The following is a 24564-nucleotide window of genomic DNA, read 5'->3' as shown; positions in this document are numbered from 1 at the left end:
TATGACAGTTCTTTTATGTTATGGACATGCTGTCGTTTTCAGATCTATGGATCCCAGGGCGCCAACCCCTACGAGTGCCTGCGACAGTCTTGCGGCATTGTCATAGCAACCATGAACAAGATGGCCACTGCCATGCAGGAGGGAGAGTATGATTCGGAGAGGCCTCAGAACAAGGTAATTCAAATGTACAGGTCTGAAATGTATGGAAAGTATGGAAAATGCAGTTGACAGTTTCCAGCTTGGAAAAGCTTGGAAATTGCATACAAAGAATGAAAAAGTTTGGAAAAATATTGTTCATTCCTGACACACATACTGTATTATGTACATTTTATTTAAGCCCACTGTCATGTCACATGTTAGTTGTTCATCATATTGACCGAAATTTACAGAAATTTAATGGAAACAAGAAATTTAAGTCTGGAAAAGTGTGGAGTTTTGAAACTGAAAATGTGTAGAAATCCTGTCTGGTTATAGTTTGAATCACTATTGTGTTTTACCAATTGGTGATAGAGAGTAGCAAAACAGACATTTAAACATCATTTTTAAATTCTAGCTGTAGCGTCCCGACAACAGATGCAACAAATACTCCTGTGCCCCTCCTGAGCGCTCCCTTGTTTTATTCAAAATGTTTTAGTAGTCGTCAGTGTTCTCCCCTCACTTCTGACAGATGATTTCATTTCAGCTCGCCCACGTTTTTGTTATTACAGCAGGATGTGATTTCCACCTCGGTTCTGACATTATACTGTTTGTCGCCCGCCAGAACCCGCCTCCGGTGGAGCTGCGAGCGGCGGCTCTGCGAGCGGAGATCACTGATGCAGAAGGTCTGGGCATGAAGCTGGAGGACAGAGAGACCGTCATCAAGGAGCTGAAGAAGTCGCTCAAGATCAAGGTAGGGAAACACACTGGCCTGCTCAAATGTAGCACATTCAGTGAAAAATCATATTAAACACGAGTGTGTGTGTGTGTGTTGTCAGGGAGAGGAGTTGAGCGAGGCGAACGTCCGTCTCAGTCTGCTGGAGAAGAAGCTGGACAGCTCGTCTAAAGACGCAGACGAACGTGTCGAGAAGATCCAGACCCGACTGGATGAGACCCAGACACTGCTGAAGAAGAAAGAGAAGTAAGGAAAATGCACGCAAATATGAACTGAAGTAAATGCAGCAGTCAATTAGGCCTGTTTACAAGCTCTGTGTTCGCAAAATACACATTCGAATATGACTGCAAGAATATGCAACAGTTACCTATACAGTAGAACTGCTTAAATGCCAAATGTTCTGATAAAATATTCTGTTAAATTGATTGAAAAAGTCTAATAAATAGATTGTTCTCATAAATGCACACTCAAGTAAACACTCATACACTCATATACAAACCCTACAAATCTTACTTACTGTAAAAATCTTACTTATTACCACTTAAAGTCCAGCTGTCTGATTGGTAGCAGTCAGTCTCCTCATCCCTGTGATGTTGTCGCCTGTCCAGGGAGTTTGAGGAGACCATGGACGCTCTGCAGGCCGACATCGACCAGCTGGAGTCGGAGAAGGCGGAGCTGAAGCAGCGCATCAACAGCCAATCAAAGATGACCATCGACGGGCTCAGAGGAACCTCCCCGTCAGGAATAGCCTCCATCGTCACGGGGATGGCAGGAGGTGAGCGGTGCAAACTACATGGATGCTATTTTTCGTGAACTGAAAAGACTGTTGAAATCCATGTATCTATAAACACACACACACACTAAGTGGCAATAACAGATTTCTCATACTTGTGTTGTTTTTAGATCGAAGTCAGTTAGTATTCACAAATATTTCTCATCATTTGTTTCAACCTCCTTAGATTACCAGATGTGTGGGGTTTGTTGCATCAAGGTGTCACATTGTGCCAGTTAAATTGTCTGTCACATAAAAGCATGCTAACCTTACTTTCAAATACTTACTGCAAACCCCTCCCACCTGGCACCCGACCAGGCAAAAACATAACCATGAAAAGTATTTGCAAACACCTTGTCTGGTTGTTGAGCGGTGAATCATCGTTTAAATCCCAAGTGCTGTTTTTTTGACCCTAACACCCAGTGACTCCCTCTCTTTCTCCTCTTTTCTCTCTCTGTATACATTTCCTCTCTTTTTCCCCTGTAATCTCTCTCACTTGACCTTCTTTATCTGCAGAGGAACAAAAAGGTATCCGCACGCTCGTATTGACTTTATTATCTTTGATCCTGCATGCTGTTGTTAATGTGTCTCTTCTGTCAGAACGACTAACCCGGAATATTAACAGTTTGTGTTTTAATTTTGCATGTTTTGACTCAAAGATTGTCAGCAGTTTAATCCTAGATGTATTAACCTTTTATGAGTTTGAGATGCATCATAACAAAAAACCTAATGAATTATTTATATCCTGTGTTGTATCTGTAAAAGTGATATTTCACTTTGGTGTAGAATTTGCAGTTTTTGGCATGTAGCCTATTTTCTTGCATCATCTCATGAATGACTTTGAAAAACTATTTATATAAAAAGTTATACTCTAAATACACATATACAAACAAGGCCAAGTAGACCCAAGAAATATTATTACGTTCTATGTGATGGATCCTCCTTTTTAAGAAATGAATCACCGTTTTTTGCAGTTATCAATAATGAAAACAAAGGAAAAATAACAGTATGGCGATGATGCAAATTCTTTGGATGGCTAATATTGGCCAGTTAATGAGTTTGACCAATTCTGAAACATTTCTACCAAAGTGAAATGTTGGTTTTAAGTGGGTGGCTGTTACCCAGATGTTATTGGGGTTTTTTTCCCCTGATGGTTGGACATGTTTCTTGGTTCAAATCTCTGGGTCTTCTGAGAAAACGTAGGCGAGGAAAGTGAATAAGCCAACAGGATAAATAAAGATCAGACTTGTAACTTGTCCCTGTCCTCGCCCGCAGCGAGCATGATGGCCGGTGTGGGGTCGGGATCGGGCGTCCAGGTGATCGATTCTCCGCTGCTGACTCAGCAGATCGAGGCCCAGAGACTCTGCATCAAAAACCTGAAGAACGACAACAACCGGCTGAAGGTGCGACCGTCTCTCTGTCGTCTCAACATGGGACCTGTTCTGGGTTTCTGACAGAGGAAATGCACTGGAACCTTTTTGCTTCGTTTTCAAGTTGTCAGCCGATACGATATAATTTTCTTTGTTTTGTCAGTTATTTATGTCATTATCTCGAGATAACCCACTTTGTTTTCCCCGAGGTAATTGTGCTTTGCTATTTCAGATAATAGACATGATTTTCTCATTATCTATGATTAAAGAGAACTGCGATACGATGATTAATGTACTCCTGCTCCTCTAATATTGAACACAGAATGATCACATTTCCTGAAATTATTTTAAAAGCAAATTATCTCATTATCTCGAGAGAAACAATTTTGTTGTCTTGAGATAATGAGAAAATAATGAGATATTTTTCTTATTATCTTGGGAAAACAAAATGTGTTACGTTGAGATAATGACATAAAAAAACAAAGCAAATTAACTCGCCATCACAGGAAAACTGTGTAAATAAGATGCATGAATATATGTCCTCAATGGGCTTCCGTAATTAAATATCCTATGTATTTATTGTTATGTTAATGTTCAGGTTAATATCCTGTAGTGCTCTCTGCTCCCGTCCCGCAGGCTGAGAAGATGCGCGCCCAGCTGGCCTCTCTGCCTCCGCTCCACGTGGCGAAGCTTCCCTCCAGAGACGCCGGACGTCCCGAGGTGCTCTCCAGCGCTCTGTACCGCAAGACCGACCAGCTGCTGGAGACCCTGCTGCAGATGAGCGCCAACGTCAAGGTGGTGGACATCACCGGGAAGTCCCCAGGTGTGTGTGTGTGTGTGTGTGTGTTGCATTAGGAAGGAGACAGGACAGTGCAACAGGGGAGACATTTACTCTGCTGTGTGTTTAACAAAAGCAAAAGTAGCACAAAGGGCAGAGGGACAAAATTGAATATCAGAATATATTTTAATGCTAGAAAAATCTTTTAAAGTGTTGGTTTTTCCATCACAAACAACACTGTGAAGTTGTCTCTGTATCTTTTTGTATCAACAAAATTCAATTTAGTGGATTCAAACAGTCACTGACATCTTACAAGTAAAATATCATTGATTGCATTTTAAAAGGATCTAGTTTTCTGTGAATCCTTTCAGATAAAATGCGTCATAGCTTCCAGCCTTAGTAAAACATGTTACTGCCTTAACCTCAGTGGATACAACATCAGTCAAACAGCCGACTCCAGCCAAGCAATCCAATTAGTGAAAAAGATGGTGTAACTGTGCTGTGGGAGTCTGTAAATCTTTACAGCGCTTTATGAAAAATTGAATCGCTAAGCTAGGAAGTGGTAGCCAGAGAGAAAGTTAAACATCTTCTTTGTTAATACACACACACACACACACAGCCATAACCAGCTGGGTTCACGTTTATCTCACACTAACATAAATAAATGATGATTTTTTTGCAGTTACCCCTGGTGCTCAGCTCCTGGAGCAGACCGCCAGACTACAATCCCTAAATGACACCCTGGACAGACTGAAGGTACACACACACACACACACACACACACTTAAATGTTTTTACCACTGCATTTGACATGGCCGACCACAACTATGCTGAAAAAAAAAAAAACTACAAAAATATATTAATTGTCAAAATGGCAAGTTCAAACAAACAATACAAATGGCAACATACTGGCACCAGCTCACCTTGTGTATAAAATGTAAACGCTCATTTAACTGACGAATCAGACGCCTGGTTTATACTGAGGCTGACCAATCAAATCATTAGCACCACATGTATTAATTGGCTCCTGATCAATCATATAGAAAACACACAAACACTGAATCAGACTCCTAACTGCTAGAGGTTTAAGAAATGCTAAGCGCCGAATTATGGTGACGTTAGTACGCATACAGACTTGCTCAAGAATTTTTTTTTTTTTTTTTGATACCACAAGTTACTTCTGCAATTCAGAGATCCAAGATGGCAGATTGTTTGTTGCTCAGAAATATTGCATAAGCCTTGGTGACGCTGTAATCATATTGTAATTCCCTGTTGTCCCTCCTCTCTGTCAGGACGAGGTAGCAGAGCACGTCGTCAACCACCAACCTGGAGCTCGAGTCTCGTCCGACTTCGCCACGTTCCCCTCCACCTCGTTTGTAAAGGTAAGAGACGAATCACTGACCCGCTGTCATTCAAAGATCTTCACTTACTTACCTTTCCTTGGGAGGAAACTGAAAGGAGAGGCTGGTTAGAAAGACAGTTTTTGGATGTCGCAGGCATCATTTGTGACGTTGTGTGGCATTTTGGAGCCTATAATGAAACTTTGTCATCCCACACACATACTGTACACTACTTGCTATAAGAGTTGCACTTATATACTATATATATATGAGTTAGGGAGGTGTGGTGCTGTCCTGTTGTCACCAACCTATTCAAAACCCTGTGAGAATATGAGTTTGCAGAGACAGTGAAAGCCAAAAGTCAAATGAGTAAGATGTTCTCATGCCCGTTTAATATTGAAGTAAGCCAGGCATCTTAATCAGGTTTCTAATAATCAGTTTACCCCGGTCATTCCAAGTTAAGATGTTTACATGCGTCGACCCAAAACCAGATTACTTCAGTAAACGGGTTAAGGGACGGACTTCTGCCTGCATGTAAACATTGCCACTTGTGTGGTCTTTCCTGCTTTTTTCCAAACATTAGAAGCCACTCCACTCCTCCTACATGTTTTTTGTTTTTTTTATTAAGAACAGTCAAATGGCTGAGAGGGAGACAGAATAGGGAAAACCCAGGTGAGAATATTCTTGTCCCTGTGGCTCCAGAAGAAAAGGGTCCTTCCACTGCAGCATCTCCTGACACATCACTTTCTAACATCGCACCTTCTTCTGTCCTCCAGGCTAAGGAGGAGAAGCAGGGCGACACGGTGCTGGTGGGCCGGGTCATGGTGCCGTGCCCGCGGGGTCAGGAGCAGGTCCACCGCCTCGTCCTGTCGCAGACTCAGCTCCAGAGAGTCCACAGCCTCCTGCGGACCTAGACGCCGCTCTCCCAGCCGCTCCGCTCCGCCTGCCCCCCCCCGTCCATCCCGCCTCCCGCCTCCCGCTCCACACCTGCTCCTCCATCAGCTTGGTTTCCACTCCAGGGCCAAACAGGGCGACCTGGGAGAAACTCGCTATTCCATTGTCACAAGTGGTGAGATTATGACTTGTGGGAAAAGATCATCCTCTTCTGTGAGGGATAGTTGATGATGTTTCAGTCAGGGCTGCAGTTCTTGAATCCGGTCTCCGTCTCGATCCCGGTCCCCAAACCACTTTTCTAATGTCTTAAACTTTTCTCGGTCTCACACCTATTTTGACTCGGACTTGTCTTGGTCTCAGCTCGACTTTTTATATCAAAATCCCCTTACTTCCAGGAAAACTGGTATTTTTTAGTGGTGACTTCAAGACTTACATAAAAATTCCAACTAATAATACCATCACAGATTTTTCAACAATTCCCCCCTTGACCGCTCCGATCATATAAAACCTGCAACTTGACACGAGTGTCAACATGGTACAGCGGTGAGACACCTTGGTTGTGTCCCGGTGGCTGGAATTTATTGATTGTAAAGAATCTGAATTTGCAACAGCTCAAGATAACACGCAAAGCATTTTTAAACCGGAAAACATCCTGTTTCAACTGGAAAAATGTCAAATTATGGAAACAAGACACCATCAAAATGCCGTTTCATTGTTCAAGAAACTCCATTAGTATTATTTTTTACATTTGGTAAGACACTGCCTGTTTTGGTCTCAATCTTGAACAGGACTCGATTTGCTCCGGTCTCGGTCTTGACCCGAAATTGACTTGGACTCGACTAAGGCGGTCTTGACTAACAGCCCTGGTTTTGTACTCGTACAGAAGGTGGAGATACTGTGACTCCACCCTCCAAAATAGCTGTGTATACTCCGTTATGTCCAGTAAAAGACAGAGAGAGATACTCCGTATGCCTGCGTACACTACTGCACACTACTGCATGCTGCCCAAAAACGAAAAATTTGTATTTCACTTTAGCGTTTTGTTGCACAGATGATTTCCCGAACCCCGCTCTGGCCCTGGTGTGGAACCTGCAGTGTGGTTTGTAGCTCGCTGCAGCACATTAGGCCAAAACATTGGATGTTTGTCCGCGTGTTCGTACGTCATTCTGTCGCCGCTGCTGTCGACGCCACACGCGAAGGTTCATGGCTCTGTGTTATAAGTATAATCAGGTGTTAATATTGTGTACTCCATTTTATAACTGTCTAAAGGGAAGGAAGGATTATGAAATTTTAGATTGTTTTGTCCATTTTAAATAGTGGGCATTTTACTGTGCTTTGATCAAAATCCTGTGGACTGCACAGAAAAAAAGAATAGCTGATTAACCTCAAGGGATTTACTGTCTGATTTAATGTTTTGCTTTTGCAGATTTATCATGTTTATTTAAAACAGCCTGACTGTACTTTGAAAGTTGTCAGATAAAGCATTATATGGGTTAAATTATTTAGTATTTATTACACACACACGATGTATATGCCAGTAAGCGGTTACTACTTAATGCTTGGTATGAATGACATGCCAGTTGTATTGGTGATGTTACTGAATCACAAAAGAACAATTACATTGACTTGTGTTGCTTCGGTGCGATAGGAGACTCGTATTGCCGTTTTAGACTTAACTTTGTCCGAGCCTTAAACCTGCAGAGAGCCTTGTGGTAAAGATTGGTCACCTGCCTTATTTTTCATTTGTTTAGACCAAACCTCATTTAAAAAGCAAAACTACATCTTTGCCAAAGAATCGTTGTTTTACTTCACCACGTTTGCCATCGCAGATTTTAAAAGGCTTTTAGTTCTATTAATCCATGCTAAATGTCTTATTTAATGCATTGTTAGACTATTTATTTATATTTACACAGTATTATGTAGTAACTTAATGTTTTATTTTGGAGTTATTCATTTATCTAATTAATGGGCATAGTGCATCTACATGGCAACTACCAATTAAAGAGGGAAAATTATACAGACATCATTTTTCTGATTTGTCATTCATTACCTGGATGATATCTGTGCTCTGAAAGGAGCGCCTGATGGATTGAACTCTGCGACTTGTCTGACTTGTCTTACCTTTCCCAGTGTTGTTTCCTGCTCTTGCACAACCGATAACTGATCAATAAAGACATTAAGGCCAGTGTCTCTTCGTCTGTCTTCATCTTTCTCTGCCTCAAGGCAAAAACACGGAAAAGTATAATATATATTTGCAGAAACGTGGTTTATTTTTCTGTTAAAAAAACACATTTTCAAGTGTATCCAACTAAAACATTCCATTGGTCCATGAGTCGATTAAAGACACTTCAGAAGTAGCATTCTACTTTTCTACATAATCTTTTGAACACGCAGACAACTCGTTCACACATAAATAAAAAAGTCATTTTTGTTAAGTTAGGTAGTTTTGATCTGAATGCTATTAAAATAATAATAAAAAGTTTTCACATCTACAGTAAAAAGCTGCACTGGTGGGATCACTGCCACGGTGTTCGTCTGCCAAGGACACGGTTGGTGATTCTCTGAAATACACAAGAAAACGCTGCGTTCACTGCTACGATTCACACAAAGTATTGCAGAAATATGCTTATTTGCCTCTTGATCCAGTCCATATAAAAATATACAAGAAAACTGAAGGTTAAGATCAGGGTAGGAAGTTCACTCCAGCCACCAGCCAAATATTTTCAGTGTTTCAGTGGTAAATTTGTCTACTTTACCCTTTTGTAGATCACCAGCTTTTACTCTGAGCTTGTTTTCTGTTGTACAAATCATTTTGACTTGTGAATTTTGTAATCCACTGTTGCTTGTGGATAAAATAACAGTTTTTTTGCGCTGGCTATACCTTATTGTACAGTTGTGCGTTGAGCCGGTAGGAGCGATACTCTGCTTTTCTTTGTTCCTCCTCTTTCCTTCTTTGCACCTCAGGCAGATTCTCATAAATCCTGGAAGAGGAGACGGTGTTTAGAGAAAGACTTGATGGAAGACAAGCATAATGGTTTTTTTATTCCAGACCTTTCTGTAATGTCTGTCTGTCTACAGAGGTTCTCGCATCTCAGTTGTACACTTCTATTTTTTACTGTAATTGACAGCTGATGTCTTTCATGAAGGGCACAGTTGTTCCTCAAATCAAGTCCAATGAGCAACACAACTGGGACAATCACTTTAACCAAAATCGTACAGCCAAATGTGTCAAATCATATAGAAAATGTGGCGTTACTTGGGCCTAACCATTAATAATGCATTGTTAAATGTTATAAATAAATGAACAAACAATACACTGGTGTTGAATCCTCTTGATCATTATTTAGAAATCTAACGACTAAAAATAATAGCGTCTAAAGGTTTATGTAGCCAACAATAATATGCCTTGTAATGAGCCATTTTCCTTAAAATAAATTAGTAGATGTTACTGAATCAAAATAAATCAAATACAGAATCTGTAATGAAAGTAATGATTTTATTTTGTAGAGGATCAAGTCTGTCCTCTGTGCAGCCTAACAGTTTTCTCCAGACAAGTAATCTGAATGGTCATATGGGCTTTTAACCTGTGTTTCAACACCAGTTTATAAAGCACAATTTACCATAACTACTAACTAACTAACTAACTAACTAACTAGTTCTAACTAGTTCTAGAGATAACCATTTCTCGAACTTGTTTGGATTATTTTTATGCATGTAGACTGGATTGAAATGATGGCATTATTGCCATGTTATCTTAGAATAATGAGTCGCTCCTAATTTTTGATTCAAAAATTATCCCCCAAAATAGCAAAACACAAGCTTACTGTTTGGACCTCTGGATCATCTCCTTTCTGGGGACGGCCCTCCTGAACTGAGCGGTGCCTTGACAGAGAGAAAACAAGGTGTAAATCAGTCCAGTTACTACAACAGAACATCTAAATACTAATAGTACACAGCTTCTAAAACCTTTACTCCACTGGATAGAGCATCAAAAACACCAGGGTTAAGGGCTCCATATACTAAAAAAGTAGGCGCTGTGAGTAAAAGCATACACCAAACAGTATATGTTACTGTTGTATCATTGTAACTTGTACGTCTTTGAAAGAAAGCCAGCAGAGTAAAGCCTCAACTTCATAAAAGAGACAGATCAGCCCTTTTCCCTCCTGGTGTTCGGTGTTTGGTACCTGCAGGCCTCGACAGCCTCCCCGCCCCCCCCGGCCGGGTAAAGAGCTCGTCTCTCTCTCTGCTGAAGTCGGCCTGCAGCTTCCTCTCCTCCGCCTGCAGAGCCAAGCGCCTCGTCCTCTGCCTGGACTGGGAGATGAACTCCGGCCGACGCATCTCCAGAGCCTCCTGCAGGAGGGAGTGGGAGCGTTAAGAGGGACGTCAGAGGATTTTAGAAGGGCTCTAGTTACTGTTTGTCACTTTTTTGGCAAGCCCTATGACAATAAACACATTATCATCATCATAAGACTTGCAAAAAACGGTGACAAACTCATATAAAATCATACTGCTTGCATCTTACCAATTGTGGTTTAAGTTTTTAACAAAGTCCCATTCATTTTCCAGACCTTTTTATCTTGGCTTGATGCAAAGCTTTAAATCCAGCCAACTGACTGGGCAAAATTATTAAATGATTCTTTGTAACAACAAATAACCCAGTATGTGAAATGTGGCTCAACAGCCACAAAGTGGGTCTACAGCTATATAAAATGTGTAGTAATATTTATATCAGGACTGACCCACAATATTTTCCTTACTTTTCTTAACATTTTTGCACAATACCCCAAACCAAAGAACTGGAATTATTCAAATTTATCATCTATATTTTTCAAGACTTCCCGGACCTGTGTAGGAACCTTGAAATTACATAGCAGAAATGAAAAAGGCAGCATGTCGTAACGGATGAACAAACGGAAGGAAACCAATCCATGGTCCCCTCCTCAATTTCATCTTGGGGAACAAAACAAATGTACAATACGCTATTTTGAAACTGTGGAACTGGTATACAATGTATATTTTGTTTAAGACAACAATACAAACCAACCTGGAGCGAGATGCGGACCAGACCAGAGGAGGCCGTTTTGTTTCTAGGCTCTGGACCGGATTCAGCATGTATGACGCCAAGCTGCCTGTGTCTGTCCTCCTGGACTTGTCGCTGTCTGAGCGGTTCTCTCCAGGGATTGGTTCTGCTGTAGGGCTCAAACCAGGCAGCGCTGGGCCTCCAGGCCGGCTCCTCCTCCTCCTCCTCCTCCTCCGGCTGGTTCTCCTTCCTCGCCTCTGCTCTCAGTTCCTCAGCAGAGACGAACCACGAAACACCTAGAAGGGAACAGGGTGGGAAATGAACACCAGTCACCAGCTAAATTCTGGTAACTATTTGGTTCCATTTAGGTAGGGGATATACACTTTACTAATCAAATTCCATGAATTTATAGGAGTATTGTGGGACATACAGCACTATTTGTGAGTTACTGTTTAGTTGATTAGCTGCTTTGAATGCCCCAGGTCTTGTTTTATCACTTGGAACACACGCAATCAGGAAATTTGTTATTTGGGCTGTTATTCTTTCATAGGTACCACGATTTACTAAGATTTACTTTAAAAACTTTTAGGGTAGGAATCACTTTCAATAACTTTCCAAGCCTGGAATAAATTATTTTTAAATTGTGTGACTGACCTAGGTTTTCCATCGCTGTGGGAAGCCTGGGTGTAGGTTAAAACAAACACTTTGATAGTTTTGTAATGGGTCATACCTTGAGGGTAGCTTTTCGGCTGGCTTCTCTTGCTCTTCCTCTGCTTTAGGAACCCCTGTGTTTTTGAGGGAGTCCTCTCCCCTCCTCTTCCTCTCTCTACACTGGAAGAAGACGATGAAAGCTGCCTGGGAGCCCTGGCTTCACCGGGGGAAGGGAACGTGGTGCCAACGTCCCTGGTGTGGCGTCGAGTCCCGTTACTAACAATCTCCAGGTCACCTGAGGAAAGATAAAGCCATTAGTGTAAAGAATATTCTTCCAGCTCAACAAACTAAACCTCGTGGTGAGGCTGAGCAAGGAGGGATTTGATCCATTGTTTCTGGTAACTGTATTCTATTCAATGAGATTTACAGCTAATTACTGCTTAGTACATTATGCGAATGCAAAAAGTGGCTTCACTGACCTGCCTGGATGCCTTTGCTGACCAGTTTTACAGCCTTCTTAGCTGCCAGAGTCTGGGAGGGGCCGCGGTGCGAGGGGAGGGTGTAAGTGCTGGTTGATGATGCAGAATCAGCAGCAACCTGCAGACCAAAGGCATCAATAGGTTATACCTGTGTCCAATGTCCATAATGAACAGTAAATATATTTGTAGAATGATATGTACAGCCTACTGTATTGCATGTGAGATCGGGCTGTCCCTGTACCGTGTGTGTTTGTTCTGTGTAAGTACATTAGGTGTCAATATGACTCTGCACCAGTGCCACCAAGACAGATTTCTGTGCTTTTATTCAGGGTTCAAAGACCTTCAAGATCTTCTTTGTTGAAATTCAAAACTGTCTATTTTTTTTATTAAATCCACACAAACATTAAAGGGTTGTCAAGGCCCATGGGAACTCTGTTTATCGCACTTGGCAAATAAAGATGATTCCACTTCTGATGTGCAACAGAAACTTGTGTAATTAAAACAGCTCTATTTCAAAACAGGAAAGTGCACAATAATCTGCAGAGAGACGTACTATGGAGTCGTCTGTGGTGTCTGACGGCGTGACGATGTGAGGCGGCTCTTTGCTTCTCCCTCTTCCTCTCCTCTGCTCCCTGCCTTCTCTCTGCTTGTCGATGGTGCTGTAGAGTTTACTGAGGCTGGAGCCCGTCTTCAGGTGCCGCACCCTGTGGGCGCCGAACGCCCGGACCAGCCGGGCCGTATCTATGGTAGACATGGAACTAGACATGGTGGACATGGTCTCCGACTCGTCTCTCTCTGCGGGACAGAGGTGCTGGCTGTGGGACAGGCTGGAGCTGAGGGAGACGGGGCTGTCCTCCTCTGCGGGGTTCGGGGTTTCCTCTTCCTGCAGCTCTTGCGCCCAGGCCTGTCGAGGAACGGAAGGTTTACTGTCAACCTTCCTTCCCCCCCTCACTTTCCTGTCAGCTCGCCCTCTCATTTCTCCGGCCTCGCCACGTACGCTCCTCTCCGCCTCTTCAATATTCTCTTTTCTTTCTCTCCTCTTCAGCGCAGCAGCCTCTTCCCTCCTTCTAAGCTCTTGTTCTGCGTCGTAACGACGTCGATACGCCTCGTCCTCCAGTTCTGACAAGCTAGTAGACCCCGTTGTGCTGTGAATAAGACGGGACAGGCGCTCTAGCCGCTCCAGCAGCGACGCCTCTCTCTCATTGGTCGGACGGGACTCCTCCAGGCTCCACCTCTCGCTGAACCTGCGCCACAGTTGGTCCAGAGTGCCGCCGCTCTGCCGGGAGGCGGGATGAGAAAGGTCAGGGTCCCGCCTCCCTCGCTCTCGCTCCGTTCGTGCCTGAGGGACAGAGGTCTGGTCCAGGTGGGTGTTGGGGTGTCGGCTGTAGTCCATCTCCGTATGAACCGGACGAAACGCCTCGCCGCTCGCCTCTGATTGGTTGTAGCTAAGGAACTGGACCGGGCTGGTCCCCTGGTCTCTCCTGGAGCGAGAGGGACCTTGGTTGCTTGATAAAGGCAGCCTGGTTAAGGCAGCTGACACCTGAGAGGACGGTTGTGGAGCCTGACTCGCACTTATTTGCGAGCTTCCACCCACTGCCACAGACACATCTATAAGGAAAGAGACAAAATATGTGTAAACAGTGTGAATTAGGATAAGATAGACTTCATTTCCCTAAAGAATATGTCTTGGACACATGTGATGCTTGTTTCAGAAAAAAAAAAAACACACTATAAACACAATAACAGCATACTATAATTGCCCATTTTCCATCATGCATGCATTATCATATAACTTAAATACACGTCTAAAATTCGATTCGACAGAGTAATTCTGTATGCATACGGCTCATGTGCTATAAGAAACTCCAGATCCTCTTCAGCTCACCTCTGTGTTCAGGTGTTTGCATCTTGAAGCTGGCCGTCTTCAGCCTCTTGCTGTAGATGCCCTCTGTGTGTATGATGGTGACTCCGCGGTCCAGCCCCGGGTCCTGGCTCCCCAGGACCTCACTGCTGAAGAGCGGGGGAACAGCGTCGTCCGAGCCTGGGGAGTAAATAACAGCAGCATGTTACCCCATAATGAGTACTATTCAGACAGAGCTAGACCAAAACTATCCTCACTGCAAAGATAACAAATAATACGGCTGGAAAAGTGCCCAAAATCCTTAATTTTCAGCCAGAAAAGAACAGAAAATGGTCAGGGACATGGAGATAAAGTCCTCTCTCTCTCTCTCTCGCTCTCCCTCTCTCTGCTGGGGCCCCAACTCTGCCTTTGTCTCACTCCACCCCTGAACATGAATAATGAATGCACTGCACGGTGCACGTTACAATAGACCAGCTGCTACCCAAACGGGCACAGGGGAGATGAGAGCAGAGTCTCTTCATTCATTATGGATTCAGTTCGCTACTCTATTCTCTGGACCTGATGACTATATTATACTAATGATAACCTCTCCAAGAAATCCACAGTCATTTCCTTGATAAAGTCCTTAATTCTTAATTTGTGGAAATATCTGGATGGCAACTATTTTTTTTTTTACAATTTGTTGCATTTGATGAGTCAGTTGCCACAGGATGAGGCCTGCAAGAGCTGTCTGTAGAATTGTTTTTCCAATTTTCAATTATTTTTTAAAAACACATGCACATCACACACACACACACACACACATCAAATAGTTGCATGGCCTCGCTCATCTATTGTCTGTGTTTTGACATTTATTGACTGGCTTCTGTGGCTTTGACCCTTGCACTCCTTACTCTTGGTTGTTTATAATGCTGTCAATCAAGTTGCCCTTCTAGGAATTTAAACTTATTCTATACTGTTTCCCTCATTATGGATGACAGTGTCAGCTAAACGGCTAAAATGTAAAATGTCATCAAGCTGCATGAGTTGTGTGTGTGACAGTCGTACCTGGGTGGGAGCTCTCCATGGTGGTGTCGGAGCGGTTAGTAGAGGAGACGTCAGCTTCGGTCTGAGGGACGTAGAAGAGCTCCTCACTGCCGTGGGGTTTGTAAGGCAACAGGACAGGCACTGCTGCAGGAGGGAGAGCATAAAAACCACTTTGACACTCATTTTCCATTAGAAGAAAGCAGCATTTCAGAATATGTAGCCTGACTCAAACAATGTTTCACGGGAGAACGGCAAATACTATGTCTGCTCCAGAGCTGGTGTACAATCAACTCCTATTGTTTTTCTCTGTCTCTTTGCCACACCTACAACTTGGCCCTCGCATTTTGACCAATCATCTATAATAACAATATTTTTGACCCAATACCTCGATATCGATAATGTGCATATTTTAGGGATGACTACTGGTGCTTTCAGAAGATATTTACACATGAGAACATTTTGAGAAACAAGCATTACTAGGCTAATGTGGATATGAACACGAAGCAGGTAGAGGCATTCATTATTCATTTCACTCTAGAACGCTAAAACAATCAAATAAGTTCCGAAAATTGTATAACTGTAAAAGATAACTGTAATACAGCCCGTAAGACCAGGAAAAGACAGCATTTAAGCTATATCACAATATTACGATTACCAAAATCCCAGAGGATCTCTAGCCTGACATCACGATATTGATATTATATCGATATATCACCCAGCTTTTAAAAGCTTTTCATAAGGTGCCTACCTGGTGTTTGAATGGCTGAAGACCTCGGTGGCCTGCGATATGGAGTGAAGGATTGTGGGGATGTTGAGGTCATCCTTCCCTGAGACACGATGGTTTTGAACAACGCGGAGGTGTCGGCTCTTTCCGGCCCTCGCGCTCTTATTGGCTCGTACGACTCGGGCGGACTGGACAAACCGAGACCTTCGTCCGGACTGCTGGTAGGCGAAGAGGAGTGTCTGAGGGGGACGAACTCTTTAGGCTGCAGCCGCGGAACAGCAGCGGCGTGGCTGGACTGCGTACCGGGGGCCAGGCTGTGATCGGGCGCTTTAGGGGACAGGGTGAGGTGGAGGTGCGAGATGTGACCCGTCCTGGTTGGGGAATCGACGGGAGACAAGCCTGCGGAAAGAGAGCTGTACTGGTTGGATAACAGCGGCTGTTCAGTTCCCTCGTCTCTCTTGAAGGCTGTGTCAGCATCCTGCAGATCTCTCCTCCATGACACTTGTGTGTTTTTATCCTGGACATTGACATCCTCTCTATCTAGACCCTGTGATGATGGAGGAGGCTTGTCATACTGGCCTCCTACTGCATCCTGTCTCCCCTGATTCCCTGGTGCAGATTGGGAATCCAACAGGTTTATGTCTCTGGTATAGAGACTGTTCAGTTCAGACATTGATACGGTTTCTCTGGGTGTTCCCTGTGTTGAAGCAGCGCTATCCTCCTCATCCAGGGTGTGGGGAAGCTGCCTGTTGGCTGTACGGGGTTCGCCTGCTGCTGTGCAGAGCTGGTTCAGATGGAGCGGCTCCGGGGCCGGGCTGAGGGGAGGAGCAGGGGAAGGGGAGGGAGAGGGGGAGGTGGAGCGCCTGCAGGTGGAGATGGTGATGGAGGTGAGGGCCGGAGGGTTTGACCTGGGGAGGGTGACCCCTTCTCTGGCGGCGATCTCCTGCACCCGAGCCTCCAGGTCCTGGCGGAGGGGGCGGTGAGGCTGAGCAGTGGAGTCAAAGAGGGTCGTGTCGAGGCGCTGCTGCTGGTGGGACGGCCCGTCCTCAGCAGCCTGGAGTGCGGTGAACGTCTCTGCCGGCTGGAGGGGTGCCTGCCCCCCCGGGCCTCCAACGCTGGACACCGCACTGCTCTCTGTGTCTGTGCTGCCCTGGCTCTGGAAGGAGAAGCAGAAAACAACAAGGTCTGTGAGGCCAGGTGAGGTTCGTCTTCGTCTAGTTCCCCGTGAATTCATACATCCAACACAGCAAGCAAATCGCTACCACTGCAGCAGAAAATGTCAAATTAAAATAACAGTATAATATAGCTGTGTAGTGTAGCCCTGATGTTTAGAATTAACATTTTTTTCATGATTAAGTATCCAAATTAATCTGTACACTTAAGAAACATTTTAGCACTGCAACCTGCACTGGAACCACAACTGGTACCAATTTTAATTCTATTTGTCCAACAGTCTGACATGCATGTATAAAATAATACAAAAAACAAACCTCAACCTCAGTTTTTTATCTTAATAACATGCTTCCTATAAAATGGACTTTAAAAAACCTCGACACACCATGCCTCTCTGCGACACACCAGTTACCTTAAGCACGACACCTGTACAGTCCAGAGATTGCAAAATAACAAAAACAAAAGAATTTAGATGATTTAAAAAGTGTGTGTGACAAAAATAAAGATTAAACTTAGATTGTTAATGTTGCTTTGTTTGTTAAGTATGTGAAGTAAAGTGTGATACAAATAAAGCTTTTATGATTATTATTGATTGATAAGTGAGGTGTAGTGATGATAAACCACTTCAGTGAGTTTCATGTTAACATAATGAGCTCTTCATACCTTTATGGGGTTTTTGAATAAGAGCTCTCTCTTGATCTCTTCAATCCGCTTCCTGTCCTCTATGTCCAGCTCCAGAGGCTCACACTGCTGCCCCGACACCTTCAGCTTAATCCACTCTGCAACATCAAAAAATATTATATCATAACAAGACATTACATGAAGCTATATAGCAATATAGCATATTTGAAGGTATACTGACATAAATCCTTTCAAAAAGGTATGTGTTTTCATGACAACGTTGTCAACAATATATTTTTATTTTGTTTTGATTTTTTTGTTTTTATAGTGTCTAGGTTACTAATAAAAACAGGGCAAGTTAACTTTGATTGTTTTTATGGTTTCTTCTTTTAAAAAAGCTATTTTGGATGCTTGATGAAGACTGAAGGGCAGCCCACTCTCCTTAACAGGGGAAATTTACTTTACTGAAACAGTAGGTAAACTCAAAATGAACTTTGTCTCACCTGCCAAAGGGTGGTAAACTAAAAAAAATGACCTGCATGAATATTATTTTTTATAATACGTCACCCTACCTGTTTTCAATGCTATTTTGTGTATAGAATCAGGTGCTGTGTGAAACATTCAATTAAGATGCAAGAGCCGTTTTAGAGTTTTAATTTAACACTTGCTCGCTCACTTAGACAATTGATCTTTTTTTTGTCTTTGTTTGCAGAAATTTAAACACTTCTGCTTTGTGTAGATACAGCATAACAGGCAGCCAATCAACAGCCTGTTGAGTGTACGGTGGCCAGCAAGGACAAAGTCTGAGAACAGGCAAAGACCAAAAGCTGTATATAACTTAAGGACTTACCAGCCAGTGCAGCGGGCAATCTTTATTTATGTATCCACCAAAGACTAATTTTACTGCCATCTGGCACTCAGCAGGCGTTAATTTTAGACCCTGCCTGTATGTGAACCTTCTTACCTCTGGCTCTGCTCTCCTCCTGGTCTACAGTGCTGGGTGTACTGGACACCATGGTGGCTGGAGACTCGCTCTGCAGTAACTTGGCCACTCTGGCTGCCAGGGAGCTTTCACTGCTCCCATCACTCATCCCTTCCTGTTCAGGGTCGCTGAGGATGGGAGAGGAGGAGCTGCTCTCTACAGGACCTTCCTGTGTGCTCTCTACCTCCTCCTCCTCCTCCTCCTCCTGCTCCTCCGCTGGGACGTCCCCTGTCTCTGTAGGACTGGAGGCAGGTTGTGGTTTGCTTACAGCTGGTGAAGGTTTGGTGACTGGCGGCTGTGCTGGGCCTGTGTTGTCGGGGGGTGCGGCGCTGCAGCCCTCAGGCTCCGCCCGCCGGGCCGATTTGGAAAGGAGGAGGGACGACGCTGCACCACCACTCACCGCACCATTCTGTGGCCTGGTGTATGTATTTGCGGCGGGTGCAGTGCTGAGGGCTTGTGTGGATGGATAATCCAGTTGCCCAGATGATATCACGCTCTCCCGACCAATAGAGCTTTCTCTCAGTCTGTCTGAAGTCAGCATGGAGTCGGAGGAGGACCTGGCCCACAGCAAGGAGGACTGAGTTCTGGAGAGCCCAGCAGTAGATGAGGAGGTGAAGGAGGAGTCCTGGAATCTGCCGGTTTTCTTCCTCAGTGAGAGGAATATGTCGTCGTCAGAGTGCAGATGGGACACTGCAGAGGAGAGTGAGGAGGCCATTGAGGACCCACCGGATACAATGTTGTCCGCCCGGTCCAGCAATTTACGGATCTCCTGCAAGGCCTTGTTGCCAACAGAGGAATCTGCAGTTTGCTCCATGCTATGGCTCGTTTGCAAAGGTGACTCCAAGTCTCTTTCCCTGCACCTAGCCTTCGTAATTAACGAGCTGTCAGACGCAAACTTGTCTCCAAGCTGGATGGTATTCTGGCTGCTGTCCCTCTGCGGTGCAGGGAGACGGGAGGCTTCTTGGGGCTGAGAGCTGGGTGCCGCTCTCTGGCCGCTCTGGCTGGCTGCTGTATCTGACGAAGGAGAAGCCCTGGTCTGTTCTGGGAAGGACACTGCGGGACACAGACTGTCCACGCTCAGCGGTATGGACATACTGGAGTCCACTGACAGCAGGCTGGACCTGGAAAACTCTCCTTTATGGGGACTGCCACCTGCAAAAATAGGAAAGGAAAAAGGAAATTTTGAGCTTTTGAGTTGTATAGCAATGTACCGTATCATGAAGGGCTATTGGGAGTTAATACAGGCAAAAGAACAGAAAACACACACAACAATGAAAATGACAAAAATTATGCTTACTAGAAATTTGTGCATAAAGCGGACAAAAATCCATTTTTTCCCTCATGTGTTCTTTAATGGTAAATCTCTCAGTGAGGTTGAGGTGCGGTGCTGCAGGCTTGTTTACAAAGTAACGTGTATACAAAGTTCAGCCAGCTCATCTTTACCACCGATCAGCATGCCGGCACTATGGTGATAAAATCACTGTAATCATATTTCATTACTGCTTAGACATTTTTATTGACAATAAAACACTGTGTAAACAGTTACTGTTGTTGGGAAGTTGAGTAGTGCTATCACCAATGTGATGCACACCCTCGAATAACTGCCACCCACACAGCACTTCTTATTAGAGTAATGTGTCATGAACTGAGCTTTGATTTCCTTTTCATCGGGTTAATGAAACTGTATATATTACAGGAGGCACTACTAAGACTGTAGTCAAATGTGTAAATACAAAGTGGAGAGGTTTATTCAAAAATGAAGTGGAGAGGTTTATTCAAAAATGAAGTGGAGAGGTTTATTCAAAAATGAAGTGGAGAGGTTTATTCAAAAATGAACTATCCACCTTTTGAAAAAGTGACACCTACTTCTACACAGTGGTTGATAGAACAAAATTAAAACAGATTATAGTACTTAAAAATAATAGTAGGTAACTTTAGCCCTTGGAGTACAAAATGCTGTCACTTTTAGTATCTTCTATATTTTAGGCATATTGAATGATGAACTTCAAGTAATTCTAGATGTTTAGCATTCTGATACTCTTCAAGTATCATTATAGCAAGTATAGTTACCTTCAGAGGGTTGAGTGCTCTTGGTTGGGGTTCCTATTGATCCCTTAATGGTACAGAGATCAGTAGGAGAGAACTCAGGCTCTCTGATGGGGCCTCTGGGTGCAAAAGGAGTCAAGATCGTTGAGGGAGACTGGTCAATACCCAGGTTATGGAGATACAACTGCAAAAAAAACAAACACACATCGTCTGTACAGTTATGGATGAAATGATAATTGTAACTATTCTGGGAAATACTGTGATCACAATTCTCAGTCTTGATGATCTGAGGAACGTAATTATTTTACTGCACTTTTTGAATCTCATATAAACAGCTTGACTCTTTCCAAATACATCGGGCATGCTTAATAAAATGAATTGTTTCAATATTGCCGACATGAAAATATTGTGCAATTATTAATTGTGGAAACAGCATTTGCAATGTATGATTATACACGATTAATTGCACAACTCCAACATAAAAAAAAGAATATGTTAACCTGTTTTTTTTCAGTTCCTTACCGGAATTCTCTCTTCGATGTTCAGCTCTCGCGGCCTGGGCAGAGGTTGTGGCGTTGATGGTTTTGAGTTCCAGTACGGAGCGTAGTTATCAACCTCCAGGCTGATGACAGAAGAGGCTCCGACAGAAACTCCCAAATTCTGTCCGCTGTTGTAACTGTCTTGGGAGTTCGAGAGCGTCACGTCTCGATCGAGCGACACGTCGCTGAACCGACCGAGGCTCATGAGAGGCGAGGGCTGAACGGCGGCGCTCGGCTGCTGAAGGACGTCTTCCTGCGTCTGACTCCTCTCTTGTTCTGCCAGTCTCTCTGTCCGTTGAGCTTGCTGGATTGATGCGACAACCGTGCTGAGAGAGGAGTGGGACTGCGACCCGCCAAGGGCAGAAGCAGAGGGCCACGTTGCAGACCCAGTGTCATCTTTGTCATGGGGAGCACTGCCCACCGCCTCCCCTCTTCTGGGGGAGGAAGAACCAGAGCGAGCCGTGGAGGAGGAGCTCTGTGTAACATTCTGGTTGGTAGCGCTTGAAACAGGAGGCTGTTGTAAACTCTTTCTCTGCTCAGTCAAGATGCGATTCAGGGAGTCAGATACTGCGTCATAGGCTTTTTTTTTAGGAGAGACGCCGGTAAAGCCTTGCAGAGCCAGGCTGTCAAAAAGTGAGGCCTTGCCTGAGCTCTGATTCGCCCTCCAAGCATCTACTTTCTGCATATAGTTGAGACTTGGAAGAGCCTGGACTTTTCCAGAGGTGGGTTCCTCTTGGTGTGGCATTGCTGTGCCAGGATGATGGGGATCTAGGTCAGTCGCCTCAAAATCAGCAACAGCTGGCTGTGGGGAGATTCTTGTGCTTGACTGATGTGAGTCCTCCATGTTGGACTCTATGGCAGAAAGTCGCACTAGTGGAGTCTTGACACTGGATTTGGGTGGTGCATGAAAAACCCCCGGAGTGGACTGGGACTGTGGGAGAAAACCCAGGTAGGATCCATCAATCCCTGTTTGATTCCCCGAGGACCAGAGGTCTCTCTCTTTGTGGCTCCGTTCCACACTATAACCTGCTGAAAACCGTGGCTCTGTCCCAGGCATGCAAGCCAGGTTTGTCCTGGTCACACTTGGCTTCCCTTTGGATACCTCAGTGGGATTCGGTGTAAGAGACTTGTAGTCTGGTGTAGGACCTCCCTGCTGTGGGGCTTTAGTTCCAGCTTCACAACTGCTCCTCCCTACCTCAGACAGCAGCTCTCTGTGCAACGCTTCACTGCTGTCGTCAGGTTGGGTGTTCCGGGAACCGAAGGTGATGTTAAAGACATCAGATGACCGTGGATGTGATTTGTCTGGATGTGAATCTCTTTGAGGTTGTTGTGTCTGCTGCTGGGAAAGAGAAGCTTCACCTGGAGGACCTTCTCTTCTCCCTGTGCTTTGGTCGATGTCTGGTTTGGAAGACGCTGTCCTCCTCAGGGACGTCTCTGAGGCAGAGGAAACAGCGCTACTGCTGCCGCTTGGCATGCCAACATCTTTCTGTAGGAGCTCCAGCAGATGCCGGGCAGAAATGTCCTCACTCAGAAAGAACGTGTCATCTTCAGCCTCTCCCACTGGCTTGTCTAGCGTTTGACCAGCCCTCTCTTTGTTACCTGTCCCGACCTGCCTGTCGTCAACCACAGTGGCAACCACTGGAGAACGAGCCTCTCTCTGTCTGCACTCGTCCCCTGGTGACATCCTGTGCTGGGAGAGAGAGCAGCAGCTGCTTGCTCCGTCTTCAGACAGGACGGTCGCCTGGGCCAGAGGGTGCTGGGACAGCGAGCCGTGGGAGGTGCAGTCTTGAGGTGGAAGGTGGAACCTCTCAGATGCAACAGAAATGTCTGGGGATGCTCTTTAAAGGAAAAAAGAAATGTATCAATTTAGAACATTCAAATTACATATTACACACATAGTTAGAGTTGAGTTATATCTCTGGGTGTACCTCTTGCACCGTCAGCGAACAACCATTTCTTTGTATTGATACTATGTCAGGTTCACTCACCACAGTTGAAGTTACTCTACTAAATAGTTAATTGGCCTTACCTTAAAGGGGCGAATTCCAGGTCACTTTGTTGGAAAAGAGAATATTCAGTGAAGTTGTGTTGCACTGCAGAGTTTGACGGCAACAGAGAAAGGGCAGGTGACAGGTGACTATCCTGAAAATCTGATGATGCAGAAAATGCAAAAGGTAATGAATGGGCATCGCATTGCATTCTTAAAACTTACAAAAAATGTATGGGTTTATACCTTCAGACATAAAAACTTGTTTTGGTGATAAATACATTTCTGGACAATATTGAAAACAGGACTAACAGTGAAGTTGTTGGACATACCTAGCTGCAAAGATGTTCCCCCCAGTTGTTGAAGTTCCCAGTCATCTGCTGTGAGCCTGGGGAGCCTCTGGTCCTTGCTGGTACCTTGATGATTTTGAGCTCCCAGAGGGTTTATGGAGGTTTGTCCAACAGATTGACTCACGCCAACATATGCAGGCAACTGAGTGGATGACTTCGACCTCTGTGAATCAACAAAACAAAGTACTGTTACTGTCTTCTGGTACAATTTAACGTTACTGTGTACATCCGTGAAAACATGGTCAAGTGACTGTCAGCTTGTTTGGGCGGTTTAAAGCTCGCCTTCATGTTTTAGTGCCATTCCCGTTTCTCTGTTTGTATGGTGTCACTGTTAGGAGGCGGACTACCCGGTTACTACATTGCCGAAGTTATCTTAGCTGTGAATTGACGTTACAGCGAGGAACACATGACAACCTACTGACACTTCTGCATCCATTTGGCTAACTTAAAGTTGCATGGCCAGTCTTCTGTGCTGCCAACGTTATTATTAACCACCAAAGATAAATCGGGGGGAGTATTTTTCTTCCTACATGTGGATAACGTTGGTGTTACGTTTAAAAGGAGCATGAACGGCTTTGCTGAGAAATTAGCAGTTAGCAAAATTAGCCGATTAAGCTAGCAAAGCAGTTAGCTATTAGCTACACAGTGGCAGTTAGATTTAACTGGCAGGGGTGTTAAATATACGGAAATGCACCGATGGACTGCACAGAATCGACACTGCTTTACCATTAGATTTCTCACTGTGTTTTCGCCTGTCTTGGAGTACACATTACCTCTTGAGGTTCCATGTTGTTTTTGTCTGACCGCCAGAGTGAGCGCGCTCCCTCCACCTCGTATCCAAGGAGCGTTGCTAGGAAATGTAGAAAACCCGGAAACTTGCGCGGGGGATTTGAAAAGCCATCGACAAAGATCGTCTATTTAACAGATGAGTCACTCAGTAGTAAAAAAAATAAAAAAAAATAAATAAACTTGAACCACTTTCTGGTCTGCAGATGTGGGCGTCAACCCTCACGCATGTGCTCAATATTGCCTCATTATCATATGGCTGCTCACAAAATTATGAATTTTAGCTCTGGATGT

General features: G+C 44.3%; 2 protein-coding genes across 2 annotated transcripts in view; one reads left to right on the top strand and one right to left on the bottom strand.

The window, feature by feature from the left end:
* The window catches only part of dctn1b (dynactin 1b), a 32684-nt gene extending 26139 nt beyond the window's left edge, over positions 1-6545 (top strand). Inside the window, exons 19-27 of the mRNA XM_078289407.1 lie at positions 43-174; positions 761-889; positions 975-1117; positions 1480-1646; positions 2919-3046; positions 3650-3836; positions 4474-4547; positions 5084-5173; positions 5908-6545. Coding sequence (XP_078145533.1) covers positions 43-174; positions 761-889; positions 975-1117; positions 1480-1646; positions 2919-3046; positions 3650-3836; positions 4474-4547; positions 5084-5173; positions 5908-6045 — 1188 coding nt within the window. The 3' untranslated portion in view covers positions 6046-6545. The remainder of the gene's footprint in view (positions 1-42; positions 175-760; positions 890-974; positions 1118-1479; positions 1647-2918; positions 3047-3649; positions 3837-4473; positions 4548-5083; positions 5174-5907) is intronic.
* Positions 6546-8316: 1771 nt separating this feature from the next.
* Positions 8317-24304, bottom strand: alms1 (ALMS1 centrosome and basal body associated protein). The gene is made up of 18 exons (XM_078289334.1): positions 24258-24304; positions 23467-23647; positions 23177-23297; positions 21131-22985; positions 20633-20792; positions 18545-19714; positions 17623-17738; positions 15811-16942; positions 15084-15206; positions 14061-14216; positions 12729-13783; positions 12176-12293; positions 11776-11991; positions 11070-11341; positions 10210-10375; positions 9850-9907; positions 8907-9006; positions 8317-8586 (listed from the first exon to the last, which is right to left on the bottom strand). Exons 1-18 carry the CDS (start codon positions 24270-24272, stop codon positions 8542-8544), a joined length of 7059 nt encoding a protein of 2352 aa, XP_078145460.1. The 5' UTR covers positions 24273-24304; the 3' UTR covers positions 8317-8541.
* Positions 24305-24564: the final 260 nt, after the last annotated feature.

Source organism: Centroberyx gerrardi, chromosome 17 (genome assembly GCF_048128805.1).
Source record: "Centroberyx gerrardi isolate f3 chromosome 17, fCenGer3.hap1.cur.20231027, whole genome shotgun sequence".
In the NCBI taxonomy this organism is placed as follows: domain Eukaryota; kingdom Metazoa; phylum Chordata; class Actinopteri; order Beryciformes; family Berycidae; genus Centroberyx; species Centroberyx gerrardi.
Note: the sequence above shows the minus strand (reverse complement) of the source record. Positions and strands in the feature narration are given on the sequence as shown.